The sequence below is a fragment of the Carcharhinus amblyrhynchos genome, chromosome 1, assembly GCF_965287045.1.
Source record: "Carcharhinus amblyrhynchos chromosome 1, sCarAmb.v2.hapA, whole genome shotgun sequence".
NCBI lineage: Eukaryota > Metazoa > Chordata > Chondrichthyes > Carcharhiniformes > Carcharhinidae > Carcharhinus > Carcharhinus amblyrhynchos.
The window spans coordinates 144,877,905-144,897,758 of record NC_137324.1 but is presented as its reverse complement, the minus strand read 5'-3'; the positions used below and the strand labels follow the sequence as shown (position 1 = coordinate 144,897,758).

At 44.7% G+C, this 19,854-nt stretch overlaps 1 protein-coding gene across 1 annotated transcript in view; it reads right to left on the bottom strand.

Moving 5' to 3' along the window:
* The window catches only part of rxfp1 (relaxin family peptide receptor 1), a 96,846-nt gene that overhangs the window by 47,453 nt on the left and 29,539 nt on the right, over positions 1-19,854 (bottom strand). The window contains exons 9-10 of the mRNA XM_080186472.1: positions 19,275-19,346; positions 13,476-13,547 (exon numbers count right to left, since the gene is read on the bottom strand). Of these exons, the coding sequence (XP_080042598.1) occupies positions 13,476-13,547; positions 19,275-19,346 (144 nt within the window). The remainder of the gene's footprint in view (positions 1-13,475; positions 13,548-19,274; positions 19,347-19,854) is intronic.

The window sequence follows — 19,854 nt, the reverse complement described above, 5'->3', positions numbered from 1 at the left end:
GTGGCAGATGGAATTTAATCCTGACAAATGCGAGGTGATGCATTTTGGAAGGAATAATGCAGAGAGGAGCTAAGTGATAAAAGGTAGGCCGATTAGGAGTATAGAAATACAGAGGGACCTGGGAGTGCAGGTTCACAAGTCTATGAAGGTTGCGGCACAAGTGGAGAAGGTTGTGAGGAAAGCTTATGGAATGCTAGCTTTTATAGGAAGGGGTATAGAGTATAGGAGCTGCCGTCTAATGCTTCAGTTGTACAGAACGTTGGTTAGACCGCATTTGGAGTACTGCGTCCAGTTCTGGTCACCTTACTACCGGAAGGACGTGGAGACTCTGGAGAGGGTGCAGAGGAGGTTTACCAGGATGTTGCCTGGCATGGAAGGACTGAGTTACGAGGAAAGGTTGGAGGAACTGGGGCTTTTCCCCTTGGAAAGACGGATGAAGGGAGACATGATAGAGGTATATAAGATACTGAAGGGAATAGATAGAGTCAATAGTGAGAGGCTGCTCCCTAGACTGGGTACAATTATGAGAGGTCTTGATCTAAGGGTGAGGGGGGAGAAGTATAATTTGGATATGAGAAGAAGGTTCTTCACACAGAGGGTCGTGGGGGTATGGAACGCGCTACCGAGTAGGGTGGTGGAGGCAGGAACGTTGGACTTGTTTAAGGTTTACTTAGATAGACACATGAGCGAAACGGGGATGGAGGGTTATAGGAGGGGGTATTAAATAGGGTCAGAGCCTCGGGAGACACCGGAAATGCAGACTTACATGTTAACGTTTTTGTTTTTTTATTCCGCAGGTGGAGGTCCACCTTGTTGTCAAACAAGGGGCATGCACACGGTGGGTCGTGCGTGGGCTGCTCTTGGAGGTTCCGGGAGTGGCCTCGTACTTCGTGTCGGTGTGTGTGCTTGATCCTGGACCGGTAGAAGGGCGCCGCAACAGCTCGGTGACTAGCACTGCTAGCTGTGCAGATGCATGGATTTGGGCCTGTGTCTGTGGGAGTTTGCGCATTCTCCCTGTGGTTGCGTGGGTTTCCTCCGGGTGCTCCGGTTTCCTCCCACACCCCAAAGATGTGCTCTTAGGCTGATTGGTATACCAAATTGACACTATTCTCCCCTGAATCTGGCTAAGTTAGGGGTTCCACTCGCAGACACGCAGGGCAGATTAGGTGTAGGAGGATGCGGCGGTGCGGGCTCGTTGGGCCGAAGGGCCTGTTTCCCGTGCTGGGTTGTTCTTTGTTCTTCTTTGAGGCAGCCTCCACCACTCCAATGGGCAGAGAATTCCAGAGATTCACCACCCTTTGAGTGAAGAAGTTCCTCCTCAACTCTGTTCTAAACTGCGCCCCCCCCCTTATTTTGAGGCTGTGTCCTCTAGTTCTGTTTTCCTTTCTAAGTGGGAAGAATCTCCCTACCTCTACCCTATCCATCCCCTTCATTATCTTATACATCTCTATAAGATCCCCCCTCAGCCTTCTAAACTCTAACGAGTACAGACCCAGTCTATTCAATCTCTCTTCATAAGCTAACCCCCTCATCTCCGGTATCAGCCTGGTGAACATTCTCTGTACTCCCTCCAAGGCCAATACACCCTATTAGCCTTGAGGCTATTGAGGGATCAAATATTGGTCTGGACATCAGCGATTATTTTTCTGCCCTTTGAAGAAGTGCCATGGGATCTTCTGAATCTAACTGCTGATCTGTCACATGTGATTCAGCTGTCTTCTTTGAATACATAGAACATAGAACATAGAACACTACAGCGCAGAACAGGCCCTTCAGCCCACGATGTTGCGCCGACCAGTTAATAAACAATGACCCTCTAACCTAAACCAAACCCTTTCCATCCATAAACCTATCCACGGATCTCTTAAACGCCCCCTAACTAGGCGCATCCACAACTGCAGCAGGCAGGGCATTCCAATCCCTCACCACCCTCTGGGTAAAGAACCTACCCCTGACATCCGTCCTATAACTACCCCCCCTTAATTTAAAGCTATGCCCCCTTGTGCTAGCTTTCTCCATCCAAGGAAAAAGGCTATCACTGTCCACCCTATCCAAACCTCTGATCATCTTATATGTTTCAATAAGGTCCCCTCGCAGCCGCCTTCTTTCTAATGAAAACAACCTCAAATCCCTCAGTCTCTCCTCATAGGACCTCCCCTCCATACCAGGCAACATCCTGGTAAACCTCCTCTGCACCCTCTCCAAAGCCTCCACATCCTTCCTATAATGTGGGGACCAGAACTGCACACAACACTCCAAGTGCGGACGCACCAGAGTTTTGTACAGTTGCAACATGACGCTGCGGCTCTTAAATTCAATCCCCCTACCAATAAACGCCAAGACACCGTATGCCTTCCTAACAACCCTATCTACTTGATTCCCAACTTTCAGGGATCTATGTACACATACACCTAGATCCCTCTGTTCATCCACACTATTCAGAGTCCTACCGTTAGCCCTATACTCGACACATCTGTTATTCCTGCCAAAGTGAATTACCTCACACTTTTCCGCATTAAAGGACCAGAACTCACAAATGATGGATCCCACCTAGCCAGGTTCTACTCTCGGTTTGCCAACTTGTGCTGCACATATTGCAGGAGATGTCAGCAGAAGTGCCATTACGGAAAGTGAGAATTAAATTTGTTTACTGGCCCAATTTCTTTTCCACCCCAGCATTGCACCCCACTTCCCTTGGCCACTGTCCCAGATTTCAGTTTTTGACATTTATTTCACTTTCAGGTTTCTTCTTTCTCTCCCATGCAACAAGCATCATGGGGACTTTTAATTATTTAATCATAGTTTTCAAAATGAATTGTGTTCAACATCCCAAGACTAGGAAAAAAAAACAGGCAGAAATGTTCCCTTCCTGTCAGGGAACACTTCAGCAGTCAAGGGCATTCTGATTTTGGGTACACGCCCTCCAAGGTGGCCTTCAAGACATCCGACAACGCAGAATCGCCCAGCAGAAACTAATAGCCAAGTTCTGCACACAAGGATGGCCTCATCCGGGATCTTAGGTTTATGTCACACTGTCTGTAACCCCACAACTTGTCTGGGCTTGCAAAATCTAACAGTCCTGGCTGGAGACAATTCACACATCTTTAACCTGTACTTAACCCTCTCTCCACTCGTATTGTCTGTACCTGTAAAGATTTGATTACTCGTTAAGACTCACATTCCAACCATGATCTTGTAATTGAATTTGTGTCTATATGCGCTCTGTTTGTGAAACAAATCCTACACTCACCTGATAAAGAGTGATGCTCCAAAAGCTCGTGCTACCAAATAAACCTGGACTTTAACCTAATGTTGTGAGATATCTTACTGTGTCTACCGCAGTCGAACGCTGGCATCCCCACATCATAGAAAAAAAACACTTCCACCTGAGTTAATAGTGCATCAAATTTCACAAAAACTGGAACTAACGTGATGCTCAACTTTGTAATTACCTCAGATGACCCTTCCAATTCTGTCAGATAAATCATTAAACTAATGCCTTGAATGGGGAGACAGATCTTAGCTTGGATACAGATACTCTGTCTATCAATCTCACTTGCAATAGGTCTACTCAAACAAAGATGTTTTTGAAAGGTTGGGGGCTAGTGGAGAATTTGGCAGAGTGTTGGTTCCGGCAAGAAAAACGGCTTAACACTCTGATTTTATTTCCAGATCTTATCACACTGTCAAAAAAAACAGCTTGGTGGGTTTCATGCTGACGTCTTGGGGAGAGGGGGTGGGGGTAAATTCACCGGCAAAGTTGGACTACACTGAGATCGGGACACCATGTTTAAAGGATGCCCCGAACAGAGCATGAATGATCCACTCCCCCAGCCCACCACGGAGGTTTCAAGACCATCCCCCCACCCCCCCACCTCAATCAGAGTCGGCACTTCTCCCACCCAATAACCCACTCCCTTCAGAAATAGTACTTCTCCTTCTATCAGAGCTGGCAAGATTCGTGACTTCCAGCTCTTGCTGGATAGTGAGCCCCTGCCGCCAGTCCCGTGGATGGCAAAAACAGGCTCAAGATCCCGTCCTTTGATATTTATTTGTTTTAGTCTCGTGCCCATACTTAGAGCACAAACTACCAGAGCTGTAAACTCTAACCTAACACCCTTTGCAATGCCCAGCTGTTTTCTGGACATGAGCCAAGTCCAGAATGCAATAGCGACTCCAAGTTGTAGTTCTGCCCTGTCATTGGCTCTGTCTCTGTTGCTGAGCTCACTTGGTCACATTTACTGATCTGAGATTTTCTACACACTGAATTTGGTGAATTATATTATTTCAGAAATGTGTGTCATTCTCAAGGTAACGCAGGAAAACAATCTTATCAACCCACATGTATGTTAATGGTATTAATATATTCATTCTTTTCCTAACATCAGTTGCAAGGAAGGATAAAAGTGACCCTTTTGCCTATTAAAATCTTCTGGATTGCTTTTAAAAGCTACCTAGAGATTGATGCAGATTCCTGAACACTCCTGACCATCCTGGGAGTGTTGGCAACCCTACACAAGATCATTTTACCCCAGGTCCAGCTCCCACCATACCCACATAACCCCACCCGTTTACCATGGCCTATCCACCTAACCTGCAGATCTTTGGACTGTGGGATGAAACTGGAGCACCTTGGAGGAAACCTATGTAGATACGGGGAGAATGTGCAAACTCCACACAGTCACCCAAGGTTGGAATTGAACCTGGGTCCCTGGCGCTATGAGGCAGCAGTGCTAACCAACGTGCCACCATGCTGCACTCAATGTATCATGTAGTCCAATAAACAGGCCTTCCACAACAAAGAAAAATGAGAAGGAACATTGGCTAGGTTGAGGGAGGGGCAGTGGCACAATGGTTTAAAGTCGGGAAGGAGTTACTTGCATTGAGAGTCCTCAATATTGACCCTAGAATGTATGAAGTCTTGAGGCATCAATCAAATATGTTCAAGGAAACCTCCTGATTATCATTTACCATCCCCCATTCGCTGATGAATAATTACTCCTCCATGTTGAACACCACTTGGAAGAAACACTGAGGGCAATGTACTCTGGGTGGGGGCTTTCAATGCCCATCATGAAGGGTGGCTTGGTAGTACCACCACAGATCGAGCTGACTGGGTACTACAGGGCATAGCTACTACAGTGGGTTTGCAGTAGGTGGTGAGGCAACCAAAAAGAGGGAAAAACATACTTCACCTCATTTTCACTAACCTGCCTGCTGAAGACGCATTTGTCTATGACAGTATTGGTAGGAGTGACTACTGCGCAGTCCTTGTGGAGAAAAAGTCTCGTCTTCACATTGAGGATACCTTCTTGTGATAAATAGGATAAACACAGTAAGAAGTCTCACAACATCAGGTAAAAGTCCAACTGGTTTATTTGGTAGCAAAGTCACTAGCTTTTGGAGTGCTGTTCCTTTGTCAGGTGAGTGGGATTTCAGTTTACCAACAGGGCATATAAAAACACAAATTCACTTTACAAAATAATGCTGGAATGCAAGTCTTTACAGGTAATCAAGTCTTAACGGTACAGACAATGTGAGCGGAGAGAGGATTAAGCACAGGTTAAAGAGATGTGTATTATCTCCAGACAGGAGAGTTAGTGAGATTTTGCAAGGCCAGACAAGTTGTGGGGGTTACAGACAGTGTGACATGAACTGAAGATCCCAGTTGAGGCTGTCCTCATATGCACGGAACTTGGCTATCAGTTTCTGCTCAGCGACTCTGCACTGTCACGAAGGCTGCCTTGGAGAACGCTTGCCCGAAGATTAGAGGCTGAATGCCAGTGACCGCTGAACTGATGCCCAACAGGAAGAGAACACTCCTGTCTGGTGATTGTCGAGCGGTGTTCATTCATCCATTGTTGTAGCGTCTGCATGGTCTCCCCAATGTACCATGCCTTGGGACATCCTTTCCTGCAGTGTATCAGATGGACAACATTGGCCGAGTTGCAAGTGTATGTACTGTGTACCTGGTGGATGGTGTTCTCACGTGAGATGATGGCATCCATGCTGATGATCTGGCACATCTTGCAGAGTTTGCTGTGGCAGGGTTGTGTGGTGTTGTGGTCACTATTCTCTTAAAGGCTGGGTAGTTTGCTGTGGACAATGGTCTGTTTGAGATTGTGAAGTTGTTTGAAGACAAGAAGTGGGGGTGTGGGGATGGCCCTGGCGAGATGTTCATCTTCATCAATGTTATGTTGAAGACTGCAGAGAAGATGTTGTAGCTTCTCCGCTCTGGGGAAGTACTGGATGACGAAGGGTACTCTGTCCACCGTGTCCCGTGTTTGTCTTCTGAGGAGGTCGGTGCGGTTTTTCGCTGTGGCGTGTCGGAACTGCCAATTGATGAGTCATGTGCCATATACTGTCCTTATGAGGGCATCTTTCAGCATTTGGAGGTGTCTGTTGTGATCTTCCTCATCTGAACAGATTCTGAGTATACGGAGGGCTTGTCTGTAGGGGATGGCTTCTTTAACATGTTTAGAGTGGAAGCTGGGGAAGTGGAGCATCGTGAGGTTATCGGTGGGTTTGTGGTACAGTGAAGTGCTAAAGTGACCGTCCTTGATGGAGATGTGTGTCCAAGAATGCAATCGATTCTGGAGAGCAGTCCATGGTGAGTCTGATGGTGGGGTGGAACTTGTTGATGTCATCATATAGCTGCTTCAGTGATTGTTCACCACAAGTCCAAAGGAAGAAAAGGTTATTGATGTAACTAGTGTATAGCATCGGTTGAAGCTCCTGTGCAGAGAAGAGGTCTTGTTTGAACCTGTCATGAAGATGTTGGCATATTGTGATGTAAATTGGATCTCCATGGCTGTTCCATGTGTCTGGATGAAGCCATGGGGACAAAAATAGTACCTCAATATGCCAACATCTTCATGCGCAGGTTTGAGCAAGACCTCTTCACCACACAGGACCTTCCACTGATGCTATGCACTAGGTACATCAATGACATTGTCTTCCTTTGGACTCATGGTGAACAATCACTGAAGCAATTATATGATGACGTCGACAAGTTCCATCCCACCATCAGATTCACCATGGACAATTCTCCGGAATTGGCTGCATTCTTGGACGCACGCATCTCCATTAAGGACGGTCACCTCAACACTTCACTGTACCGCAAGCCCACCGATAACGTCATGATGCTCCACTTCCCCAGCTTCCACTCTAAACAAGTTAAAGAAGCCATCTCCTATAGACAAGCCCTCCATATATACAGGATCTGCTCAGATGAGGAGGATGGCAACAGTCACCTCCAGGCACTGAAAGATGTCCTCATCAGAACAGGATATGACGCTCAACTCATCGATCGACAGTTCCGACGTGCCACAGCGAAAAACCGCACCAACCTCCTCAGAAGACAAACACGAGACACGGTGGACAGAGTATCCTTCATCAACCAGTACTTCCCTGGAGCAGAGAAGCTATGACATCTTCTCTGGAGCCTTCAACATGTCATTGATGAATACGAACATCTTGCCAAGGCCATCCCCACACCCCCACTTCTTACCTTCAAACAATCGCACAACCTCAAACAGATCATTGTCTGCAGCAAACTACCCAGCCTTCAGGAGAACATTGACCATGACACCACACAACCCCTGCCACAGCAACCTCTGCAAGACCTGCCGGATTGACACTGATGCCACCATGTCACGTGAGAACACCATTCATCATGTACACGATACATACACTTTCAACTCGGCCAATGTTGTCTACCTGATACGCTGCAGGAAAGGATGTCCCGAGGCTTGGTGCACTGGGGAGACCATGCAGATGCTACGACAACGTATGAATGAACACCGGTCAACAATCATCAGGCAAGAGTGTTCTCTTCCTGTTGTACTGCTTCAGCGGTCACGAGCATTCAGCCTCTGATTTTCTGGTAAGCGTTCTCCAAGGCAGTCTTCATGACACATTTCAGTGTAGAGTTGCTGAGCAGAGGCTGATAGCCAAGTTCTGCACACATGAGGACGGCCTCAACTGGGATCTTGGGTCCATGTCACACTACTTGTAAGCCCCACGACTTGCCTGGGTTTGCAAAATCCCACTATCTGTCCTGGCTGGAGACAATATACATCTCTTTAACCTGTGCTTAACCCTCGCTCCACTCTTTAAGACTTAATTACCTGTAAAGACTCACATTCCAACCATTATTTTGTAAATTGAGTTTGTGTCTTTACATACCCTGTTTGTGAACAGAATTTCCACTTACCTGACGAAGGGGAAGCACTCCGAAAGCAAGTGGCTTTTGCTACCAAATAAACCTGTTGGACTTTAACCTCGTGTTGTGAGACTTCTCACTGTGTTTACCCCAGTCCAATGCCAGCATCTTCACATTATAAATAAGATAGACTTTGAACAGATCTAGCAACTCAAGACTGGGCATCCGTGAGGCATTGTGCACCACTAGCAGTAGCAGAATTGTACTCAGCTACAATCTGTAACCTCATGGCCCACAGTATCACCGGCACTACCATTACCACCAAGATGGAGATCAAACCTGGTTGAATGGAGAGTGCAGGAGGGCATGTCAAGAGCAATACTAGGCATACCTAAAAATGAGGTGTCAGCCTGGTGAAGCTACATGACTACATGTGTGCCAAACAACATAATCAACAGGTAACAGACAGAGCTAAGCAATCCCACAATCAACAGATCAAATCTAAGCTCTGCAGTTTTGCCATATTAACTGGTTAAACAGTTAAACAACTCACTGGAGGAGGATCCAGAAATATCTCCATCACCAATGATGGAGCAGCCCAGGATCTCAGTGAAGCATTCGCAGCAATCTTCAGCCAGAGGTACTGAGTGGATGATCCACCTCAGTCTCCTCCAGAAGTCCCCAACATCACAGATGACTGTAATCAGCCAATTTGATTAACTCCATGTGATATCAAGAAGGCATTGGATAGAAAAGGCTATGATCTGGGACAATATTTCAGCAAAAGCCCTGAAAACATGTGCTTCAGAGCTTGCTGTGCTCCTAGCCAAGCTGTTCCAGTACAGCTACCAAACTGGCATCTACCCAGCAATGTGGAAAATTGCCCAAACTTGTCCTGCACACAAGAAACAGGTTATATCTGACCCAGAAAATTACTGCCCCATTAGTCTACTCTTGAACATCAGTAAAGTAATGGAAGGGGTCATCAACAGCATTTTCAATCAGCACTTAGTCAGCAATAGCCTGCCCATTGATGGTCAGTTTGTGCTCTGCCAAGATCAGTCAGCTCCTGACCTCATTACAGCATTGGTTCAAACATGGGCAATAGAGCCAAACTCCAGAGGTGAGGTAAGAATGATTGCCCTGAACATCAAGGCAGCATTCGACCGAGTGTGGCATCAAGGAACCTTAGCAAAACTGGAGTCAATGGGAATCAGGGGCAAATTCTCCACTGGTTGGAGTCACAGCTGGTGCAAAGAAAGATGGTTGTGGTGGTTGGAAGTCAACCATCTCAGCTCCGAGACATCACTGCAGGAGTTCCTCAGGGTATCACAGAATCATAAAATCCTACAGTGCAGAAGAAGGCCAATTGGCACATTGAGTCTGCACCAACCACAATTCCACCCAGGCCCAATCTCCATGATGCCACACCTTTACCTTAGCTAGTCCTCCTGACACTTAAGGGCAATTTAGAATGGCCAATCCACCTAATCCACACATCTTTGGACTGTGGGAGGAAACCAGAGCATCCAGAAGAAACCCAAGCAGACATGGGGAGTATGTGCAAACTGCACACAGACAGTGATCCAAGCTGGGAATCGAATCTGTGTCCCTGGCGCTATGAAGCAGCAGTGCTAATCACTGTGCCACAGTGCCACGCTCAAGTGGGTCTACGTAGTCTCCTAGACCCATTCAACTTCAGGTGCTTCATCAGTTACATTTCTTCCATCATAAGGTCAGAAGAGGGGATGTTTCTCGATAACAGCACAATGTTCAGCATTCAGATACTGATAGCATCCATGTCCAAATGCAGCAAGATGTGGAAGCAAGACGTGGACAAAGCCAGGCATTGGCTGATAATTGGCAAGGAACATTCACACCACACAAATGCCAAACAATGACTAGCTCCAATAAGAGAGGATCTAACCATCATCCCTTGACATTCAATTGTATTATCATCACTGAATTCAGACTATCAACATCCGAGGCTTACCATTGACCAGAAACAGCCATATAAATGATGTCAGTCTTCTTACTAGCCATATAAATACAGTGGCTATAAAAGCATGTCAAAGGCTAGGAATCTTGCATAGAATGACTCACCTCCTGGCACCCAAATCACTTGCACACCATCTACAGACACTAACCAGTAGTGTGATGGAATACTTCCCACTTGCCTGGATAAATTCAGTTCCAACAACACTCAAGAAACTTGACACCATCGTGGACAAATAGCCTACTTGATTGCTACTCCTTTCACATACATTTAATCCCTCCGCCATCAACAAACAGTAGCAGCAGTCTGTACCATCTAAATGATTCACTTCAGAAACTCACTAAGGTTCCTTAGACAGCACTTCCAAAGCACACAACCACTTCCGTCTAGAAGAACAAGGACAGCAGATATCTGGTAACACCAACACCTGGAGGTTATCCTCCAAGTCACTCACCTTCTTGACCTGGAAGTATAATGTTGGACCTTCACTGTCGTTGGACAAAATCCTAGAACTCGCTCCCTAACAGCACAATGGGTGTACGTACACATCTGGGACTTTAATAATTCAGGAATGCAACCCACCACTACCTTCCCAAGGGCAACTAGGGATCGGCAATAAATGCTGGTCAAGCTAGCAAGGCCTACATCCCATAAGTGAACTAAATAAAAAAATTTAGAAAAAAAGTGTAGTGTCAGAAATCTGGAGGTTGGTAAATGTAATTCCTGTATTTAAGAAATGGGTGGAATTAGCTCAAGGAACTATAGATTGGTCAGTGTAACATCATTGGAGAAATAATAATGGAAACCCTACTAAAGTAGAGAATAGAAGAACATCTGGAAATAATAAATATAATAATGAATAATCAGCATGGATTCCAATAGGGAAAATCTTGCTTGACCAACCATGGTTTTTTGAGGAGATAATAGAGTGTAGACAATGGTAATGCAGTAAATGTAAAGTATGTAGACTTCCAAAAGGTTGTTGATGAAGGCTGGAATTCTCTGGTCTTGTACGTCCTACACTGCTGTCTCAGCCAAATCTCCATTCATTGTAGAGACAACAGAGAATCCCAGCCATGGGCAAGATTGGAGAATTCTGATCAAGGTGATCCACAATACACTAATGAATAAGATCAGAGAATGCATTATTCGCTGACATTCAAAGATAAAGCAGAGAGGTGGAGTAGAGAATTTGGCGCGGTGGATGGTGGGACGTGGCATTCCATGAGGATCAGTGCTGGGGTCACTGCGGTTCATAATTTAAATAAATAATTCGGACTTTGGAATTAAAACACAATTTCTACATTTGCAGATTGCTGGAGGGGGTGGATAGTCAATTTTCAGGAGGACAGCAACAAATGAACAGAACTGTTGTGGCTCAGAAGGAGGCCAATTTGGTGAAGAGGTGAAGGAGGCATTCGGCATGCTTGGTTTCATTGGTCAGAACGTTGAGTTGGGATGTCTTGTTGAAGTTGAAGAATTCTGCCATCTGTACCTGATCTGGCTTAGATTTATATGAACGATTCCAAAAATGTATGGGTATACATAATCAGGAAAAGATTGAAAGGCTGTCTCTTTTCTCTCGAAAGAAGCATCTGAGGGCAGATTTAATGGAGGTTTTTAAAATTGTGAAATGTATTGATAGAGTGGATACAACAAGAATGGACTCCAGACCTACAGTAATGTGGTTGACTCTTCACTGCCCTCTGAAATGGCCTAGCAGGCCTCTTAGTTCTACGGCAGTTAGGGATGGGCAATAAATGCTGGCCTTGTCAGCAACGCCCACATTCCATGAAAGAATAAAGAAGAAAGGCGTTGTATATTTAAATACAAAATTAGTCAGATATGATTAGACTTCCTCAAGTTCGACATTGACTGCAATAAAACTGCAACAAGTCCTTGTGAAATTTCTAATATTGTTATCTGGAAACTGCATAAATATACATAAAATATAGGGGGTGATTCTCCCATCCCACTGCACTGATTTTTAAATGCAACAGGCCAGGAGATTTAAGCAGCACCCAATATGCAGCATTCACACTGGGCATCTGGCCCTGAGATGCAGGGGACAATTTGAACGTAATTTAGTTTGTAAATTCAGGACTGATGTCTCCAGACCCACTCGCCTCTCCCCCACCACCAGGAGTGGTTCACTCCAGCAGGGTTTACAGGAGCTTCCCACCAAATGGGACTGGTGGCCCAACTCTGCGGGGGTGAAGGAGGCAATCAGGGCCCTCCTGAGCGTTGGACGGCGGGGGAAATGATGCACCCTGGGCGTTGGCATCTAAGCAGTGCCTGTCTGGGCCCCTTGGCACTGCCCAAGGCTCAAAGTACCAATGCCCATGGGGCACCTTGGCACTACCCATTGGGCGTAATGGGGTGATTGGTATGGATTGGGGAGGTCCCACTGCCACTCTGCACTGGGATCGCGAGCAGAGGGAGGGAGGGAGCCAGCGAGGCTGCCCATTGTGGTTGAGGGAGCAGTCAGCCTGCTAGGGGGTTTGGCACTGCAGAGAGGGGGTGGAGGGTGTCGGTACTGGAGGATCAGCAGTCGAGGCTGAGCCCAGGCACGTTCGTAGGGCTCGAGCCGTAGGAGGCCGGAAGGGCAGCATTGCGGAGCTGGCTATCGATTGAGCTGGCCAGCAATTGGAAGGCCCACATACAAGAGCCACTGTGCATGCACCGATCTCAGTGCTGACAGATCAGCACATGTGCAGTAGCTCACTCAGTGCTATGCTACTCGGCCTCTCCAGCAGGAATAGGCCCTGCCCCTGGATTTGTTTATGTGATTCACGCTGGTGCACTCAGCACAGAGTGTGGGAGATTCTTCTCTAAACTCCCTCTGAAAAAAACAGCATGATTTACTTCAGTTTTCATGTGAATTTGACACAATTTTTTTTGAGACAATCACCCCCATAATCTTTTGGTATAATACAATTTAAATGTGTCTTGGACCCACATAGTGTTAGCAAAGTTGATCATCTCCACTCTTACATAACATGAAAACTTTGTCAATATTTGGAACTGATAAGCGGAGTATAGCTGAGTTCAGTTATTCTGAGCTGAGAGGAGTAATCTCAGTCTACAACGCTATGTTACTTTTCTCAGGTTTGGCAGATTTCCATTGTATACTAGTAGTCTTTGTATCATCAGTGTTCCATTTTAATATTGATGAATTCTTATCTGGAAACACAGATTGTACAAAACAGTTATTTATATTACTAAAAAAGAAAAGTCAGAAATAACATAATTCTAAGTTTTAGCATGCAAGGGGAAATAGGTTAGCAATATAAATATCGTTAATAATGAAATTACAATTGTAGGAGTCCTCGAAGTTGCTTAAAAAGATTGTGTGGCAATTCTTGAATCCTGTTTGAAGACAAGTCCCTGCAAAAACAGACAGAAAGGGTATATCAGTTCCAACAAGACATGTCAGTAAGAAATCTGGAGTATTCATGGATAACATCAGTTGTGAATTCAATCTGCTTTCCACGAACACAAGTACGATTTTCACTTGTCGTAAATCTAATTACACCAATTTTCATCACATTCCTGCGGTAAAGCTCAAATCTAAGGGCTGAAAAGTTGGCCTGCCCTGTTTATGGGCTCTGGGTGGGAATTTTTGCCCTGCCCATGCTGGTTCTGATGGAGGTAGGCAGCATACAGATTTACCGCCATGATCATAGCATAGGGCCGAATGCCCCCCATGCTGCTGGCTGCCTCTGCACTCAGCAGGGGGGTGAACAGTTAACAGCATGTGGTTCAGCCAACTTTCTGTTCTTAAAGGCCGCATGTCTTTCTTATAGGGGAGTTACAGTGTATACATGTAATGTAATTCAAAACACGGAAAACAGATTACCACAGTAGAGAGAGGGTTCCATGGATATGGATATAGTACTGGAGGCATTAGTAATAGAGCAGAGACATAGGCTTCTGTAGGGGCCTTAAAGAACCATCTGAGAAGATTGTGGCAGCAGGAGGTCAGTTCCTGACTTTTGGCCTTGGGGACCTGGCAGTAGTGCAGCAAGGAGTAATGTGAATGGTCAGTGAATGCTTCACATCTCTTATCCACCACACCATCAACCTGCCATGCTGCTCAACATCCCACATTCCCAGAATACACACGTCACCACTCTTTGGCACTGACAACTCAATTATAACAACCAGATAATCTATTTCACTTTCACACACCCACCCATTCACTGCCTCCACATTCCTCTTGCAGACACACCACCCAAATACAGTGCTAGTCAATCACTGACACTCTGTCCTCTCTCATGCAGGACAACATTGTACATAACAGAAGGGAGCAGACCAGGCAGAGACACACTGCCTGTATGTCCTCTGTAGGGTACAGGAGATAGTGCTCAGCATCTTAGGGCTGGCCGTAACAGTTTGTGGCATCCTGCTTTGCTGAGAACATTGGGGGTGATGGCATGTTCCTGCTTTAACACCTTTTCAGTCCTAGGACATCCTCATCTTGAGATCTGGTGTGATGAACAAGCTACTGAAGGTATGAACATGGATCGCTTGCTTCCAGCCCCAATATCAACCTTCCCCTTCTGAAATCCTGCTTTCAGATATCCAAGAATTTCTGCCTGTTTAGCCACAGCAGCCCAAGGACAAAGAGAGCAACGAAACAGCACTAACGAACACACTCACACCCACAACACTGACACTTCATATACTTTGCAGGCTAATATCAGATTAGGATCATTAAATAGTGAGTCATCCAAGCATAAGTGGGTTGCCTGTCACATAGCCTTGTGACACTATTGAGGATATATTGGAATCTGGCTCTAAGTTGGCTGGGCATTGTGCAAAGATTTCACATCCCTAATTGCACCACCTCCCTATGCAATTAATCCAGAGACACTGCAATTGTAGCCCTGTTCTGTTTGTAATTTGTGTGGATCGGTCACCTCAAGTGCATTGGCCATGCTAAATCCTCCCTCAGTGTACCCGAACAGGCACTGGATTGTGGCGCCTAGGGGATTTCCACGCTAACTTCATTGCAGTGTTAATGTAAGCCTATTTGTGACACTAATGAAAACTTTAGCTATTCTTCTGCCTTCCCTATGCGTTTGCAGCAAAACTCCTTGTCAAAACCTGGAAAGTCAACAGAACACCTCGAAATAGTCCTTTGCATTCTTCAGAATTACCTTACTTGCAAAATATTTGGCTGGCCTTTAAACAAAACTACAGGCCCATCTTGCAGCTTAACACGTCTTCATTGCAGATTGACAAGAAAATTCCTTCAATGGACCTGGGTGGTCCAAGTTAAGAAGCCTAACATCATATCAGTCTTTGCCAGGACTGCATTTCTTCACCACATTCTTTTGGTACACACAAGTGATGTACACATGAATGGCCTCCACAAGAGGATGCATAGCTTATGTAGCGCTCCCTCGATGTTGCTACTGGAACTAAATTTATGCCCCAAGTATTCCTTTAATGCTCACGTAAAAGATTTTCCCCCCTCTCCGGTTTTCTAATAAGCATTCCCAAGTAGACAAGGAGGTGACTTGGTCAAATACTTCTGTCCAATCAATTTCATAACCACTTGGGGCAGCATGGTGGCACAGTGATTAGGACTGCTGCCTCACAGTGCTAGGGACCCGGGTTCGATTCCCAGCTGTGAGGAGTCTGCACATTCTCCTTGTGTCTGCACAGGTTTCGTCTGGGTACTTCAGTTTCCTCGCACAGTCTGAAAGGTGTGCTGCTTAGGTGCATTAGCCATGCTAAATTCTCCCTTAGTGTACCCGAACAGGCACCAGAGTTGGCAACAGGGGATTTTCACAAAAACTTCATTGCAATGTTAATATAAGCCCACTTGTGACATTAATAAATAAACTTTAAACATTAGAATGGATTGAAAGATCTGGTATAAAGAACAAGTATTTTGCTTCTATGTAACATTTCCCCATGATGTTGGGAATAAGCTATAGAAAGCTAAAAATATTGTACAACCAGTGACAATGTAGATTAATGTCTCATTCCTCCATTCCATTTGCATTCTCTTTTTTGCAGAACTTGTCTTTAATGAATATATTCAATTAAATGATATGATGTAATCCATTGACTGAGAACTTTATGTAATTTCACATTTATATGGTCTACAATTTTTATGAGTAGTAATAATTAAAATTTAAATCTTCAGATTGCTAATGGATCCTGAAGATTTCTAGGTTTCTGTAGTGAGTTTGATCTTTTAAATTAAAGACATTTTAGTTTGCTTCCTTTGCAACTTTTTCCCACTGTCTCAATCTTCCCCTATTTTTATTTAAATTTTGTTTGTTTACTGATAAACAATTTTGCTGCAGGATAAGTTTAAACATTATTCCCTCTGGCAGTGAAGTTAACTAAGTAAACATACACTGCTGGAGACAAGGTTCTCACCGGCAGCATGATTTTACACAATTATCTAATTTTCTAAAGAAAAACACACTCTCTCATTTTTTAAATATTTACATTTTTAACACTTTTCACTTGTCCTCGAAGTCCTAACTTAATCAGTTTTGGATTTCAATTAACTGAGAATTATAAACAATTAACCTTGACTCGAGCTAACAAAGATGATCTCAGATTTATCAACAGTGAGTGTTGAGGGAATGTAAAATTATTCACAGCATAATGGTTATCCTTTGTACCCATAGGGCAAATAGATGAGAAATTTTCATAAGTTTAAAATATTTTCAAATTGTGACATAAGTAAAGACTGGTAGTGATCACAACACCCTCAGTGACTAAAATCGTGTGAGACTGTGACAATTATCCCTGGGTCTAAGGCTGGAATTTTCCTGGTAGCAGGCAAGTCCCAACATCAAGGCTGAGGTGGAATGGCTGGGAAGTGGGAGTGTGAGATTGCTGGGAATGTCCAGTCAACAGGCATGGCAGCCAGTCATTTAATAGGTGTGGTTGGGAGGAAGTAGTGGCTCAGACAAGGCAAGGCAGCTAAAAGTCTGGGACAGGGAGAAATTGTGACATGGCAGAAGGTAGAGCAAGGGTGGTGCCCAGGTTCTCTGATACCTCCCTGGAGGTGCTCCTCTTGGTGGCATGAGCTTGGAGGGAAGTCCTGTTCGCTTAGGGTAGGAAGAGACTGGCACCCCGTGTCTGTTGGGGTTTCTGCAGATGCTCCGGTTTCCTCCCACAGTCCAAAGATGTGCAGGTTAGGTGTATTAGCCATGCTAAATTGCCTTTAGATTGCCTTTAAATTGCCAATATGTGCAGGTTAGGGGGGATTAGCCATGGTAAATACACAGCTTAAGAAGACTCGCAACAGCAGGTTAAAGTCCAACAGGTTTATTTGGTAGCAAAAGCCACTAGCTTTCGGAGCGCAGTGCCTTTGTCAGGTAAGTGGGAGTTCTGTTCACAAACAGATCTACATACAAAGCGTTATAGGGATTGAGTAGTGGGATGGGACCTGGTTAAGATGTAGTTTCGGAGAGTCAGTGCACACCCAAATGACCTCCTTTTGCATTGTAGGGATTCTGTGATTCTATGGCTCGTAGTACCAGACTGACATGGATAGGGATAGCAGAAGGACATGAGCAGCCATGAGGTGGGCACATGGATTCAGTGTTGAAAGAGGAACAGCGACCGAATGCATTCTGGCAAGCTGAGTGCAGAGCATAATATTAAGCTTACAGGCTTAGAATATGATGAAACTGGAGAAGGAAGTCTCACTCAGCCAGCAACAATGCCTAAAGGAGTAGCATTTGCTTTTGCTTCCATGTTAGCCTCTCCTTGGAGGACACAAGTCAGTGGAATTGACACCTGCACTGCCAGTACTCAAAGGCCACATTCAAATTATATTCAAATGTAAATCCCCGTGGCACCATGATGGACAGGGGGTATGTAAAATAGGGCAGGTGTCCATCCATTCTGAGCTTCATAACATGATAGGTGGGTGGGCACTGAAATTGGCAGCCTGCCTGCCATATTTAAATAAAAATTAGGCTCAACTGAGTTTGTTAACAAGCCAGTGAGAGGCAGAGGTTCCACTCTTCAACAATTTACCTCACCCAGTGTATTATGGCTGTGGAGTGCGCTGGCAGCGAGTGAATCCAGTTGACTTGACTTCTGGGGCAGGGTGCGAGCCCCTGAAAGGCAAACCCCATGTTCCTCTGCAGTGGCATTCATAGAATCATATAATTCCTACAGTACAGAAGGAGGCCATTATGGCCCATCGAGTCTGCATCGAACAACAATCCTACAACAACCCCACATATTTACCCTGCTAATCCCCCTGACACTGAAGGTCAATTTAGCATGGTCAATCCACCTTACCCATACGTCTTTGGAGAATTCTTTTCAGGCCATTCAGAGCTATGAAATCCTTGGAAGGACATTTAGAGGTCTCAGCTCCTGCTCATCATTTGCACGCACCACTATTCCGGGCCTCTCTCCAGTTAGCAGCAGGAATTACAGTGAAGTGTAAGTGTTCCTCTTTGCCCCCCCCAAAATAATATCGGGCCACTGCCTTCCTAGGCTCTCTCCTTGTATACATAACCCTCCACACCCCGCTTCCTCCACCTGAACACAAGCTCGGTAGTCCAAAGAGTTCTTAGTATCGGCTGACCAGAATCTGGGCAGCTCTCTCTAGATTCCTGTTCCAGGCAGTTTGCCATCTTTATGATATTGAAACCTGGCTGTTAAAATACTCCATGACACTCGTAGCATCTCCTGCAGAACAGGCATGTGCTTTCCACCGCCCAAAATGATAATTTCCCCTTTGGTATTTCACGTGGCACAGCATTATAGTTCCCCACCTCTTTTTCATCTACTTACAGGAGTGCTTTTCTTCATGCAGCTAACTTGGACTGGATGAAAACGCAATTAATACCATAGACTTTCTCAAGATCACTTTGAATGCTCTGGAGAAATGTCTGAAGGAAAGCAAGACAGACAGTTTTCCCTTGCCCTTAAAATAGACTGCCTTATTGTCACGATGTTAAAACTCACTGTTTTAACTGAGAACTGACAAAATATGTCCAGATCTTGCCATGAGATGTAGATCTTCAGAGTTAAGCCATTAAATTTTATTTTCATTAAATTTTCATTAAATTTTATAAATTTAATACATATTTCCTTCCAGTTCTTGAAAAAACTTACAGTTCTGCTAGCCTTTGTAAAGATGTAAAAGCACCTTCCTGTATAGAGTTGATTTTATTCCTGCGAAGTACCCTGAAAAGAATGCAATTGTTAAATGGGTGAATGTACTGATATGTTTCTTATTTACTGCTTCTGTTACCGGGCCAAGTTATTTCATACTGTAATTGTTCTTGTGAATTCACAATTACCGAAATGGAGAAACAGAAAATGGTAAAAATGCTGCTCAATCCACAGCTAAAAAAATAAAAAAATGATGAATGTTTGAACCAACCTTCCATTTCTGCTGAAGACCTGTATCCAGTTGGGTAATCTATCTTTACCGGCATTTTGTATTTTTATTTTAGATTTACACCTTTTTTTATCGCTTTACATTTTAAAGTTTTGCTGACATTAAAAAAATCCATCAGTTACAACAATGAATTCAGATCTTTGATGAAAGTGATTAAAATGGAGATTGTACAAGGCGAGCTTCGAGCAGGAGACAAAAATGTCTAACTCTCGATTTGTTTCCGGCAAAATCGCAGTACTGTACTTTTGTGACAAGATAGATTAGAATTCAGAAGGAAAATTAAATGCCAAT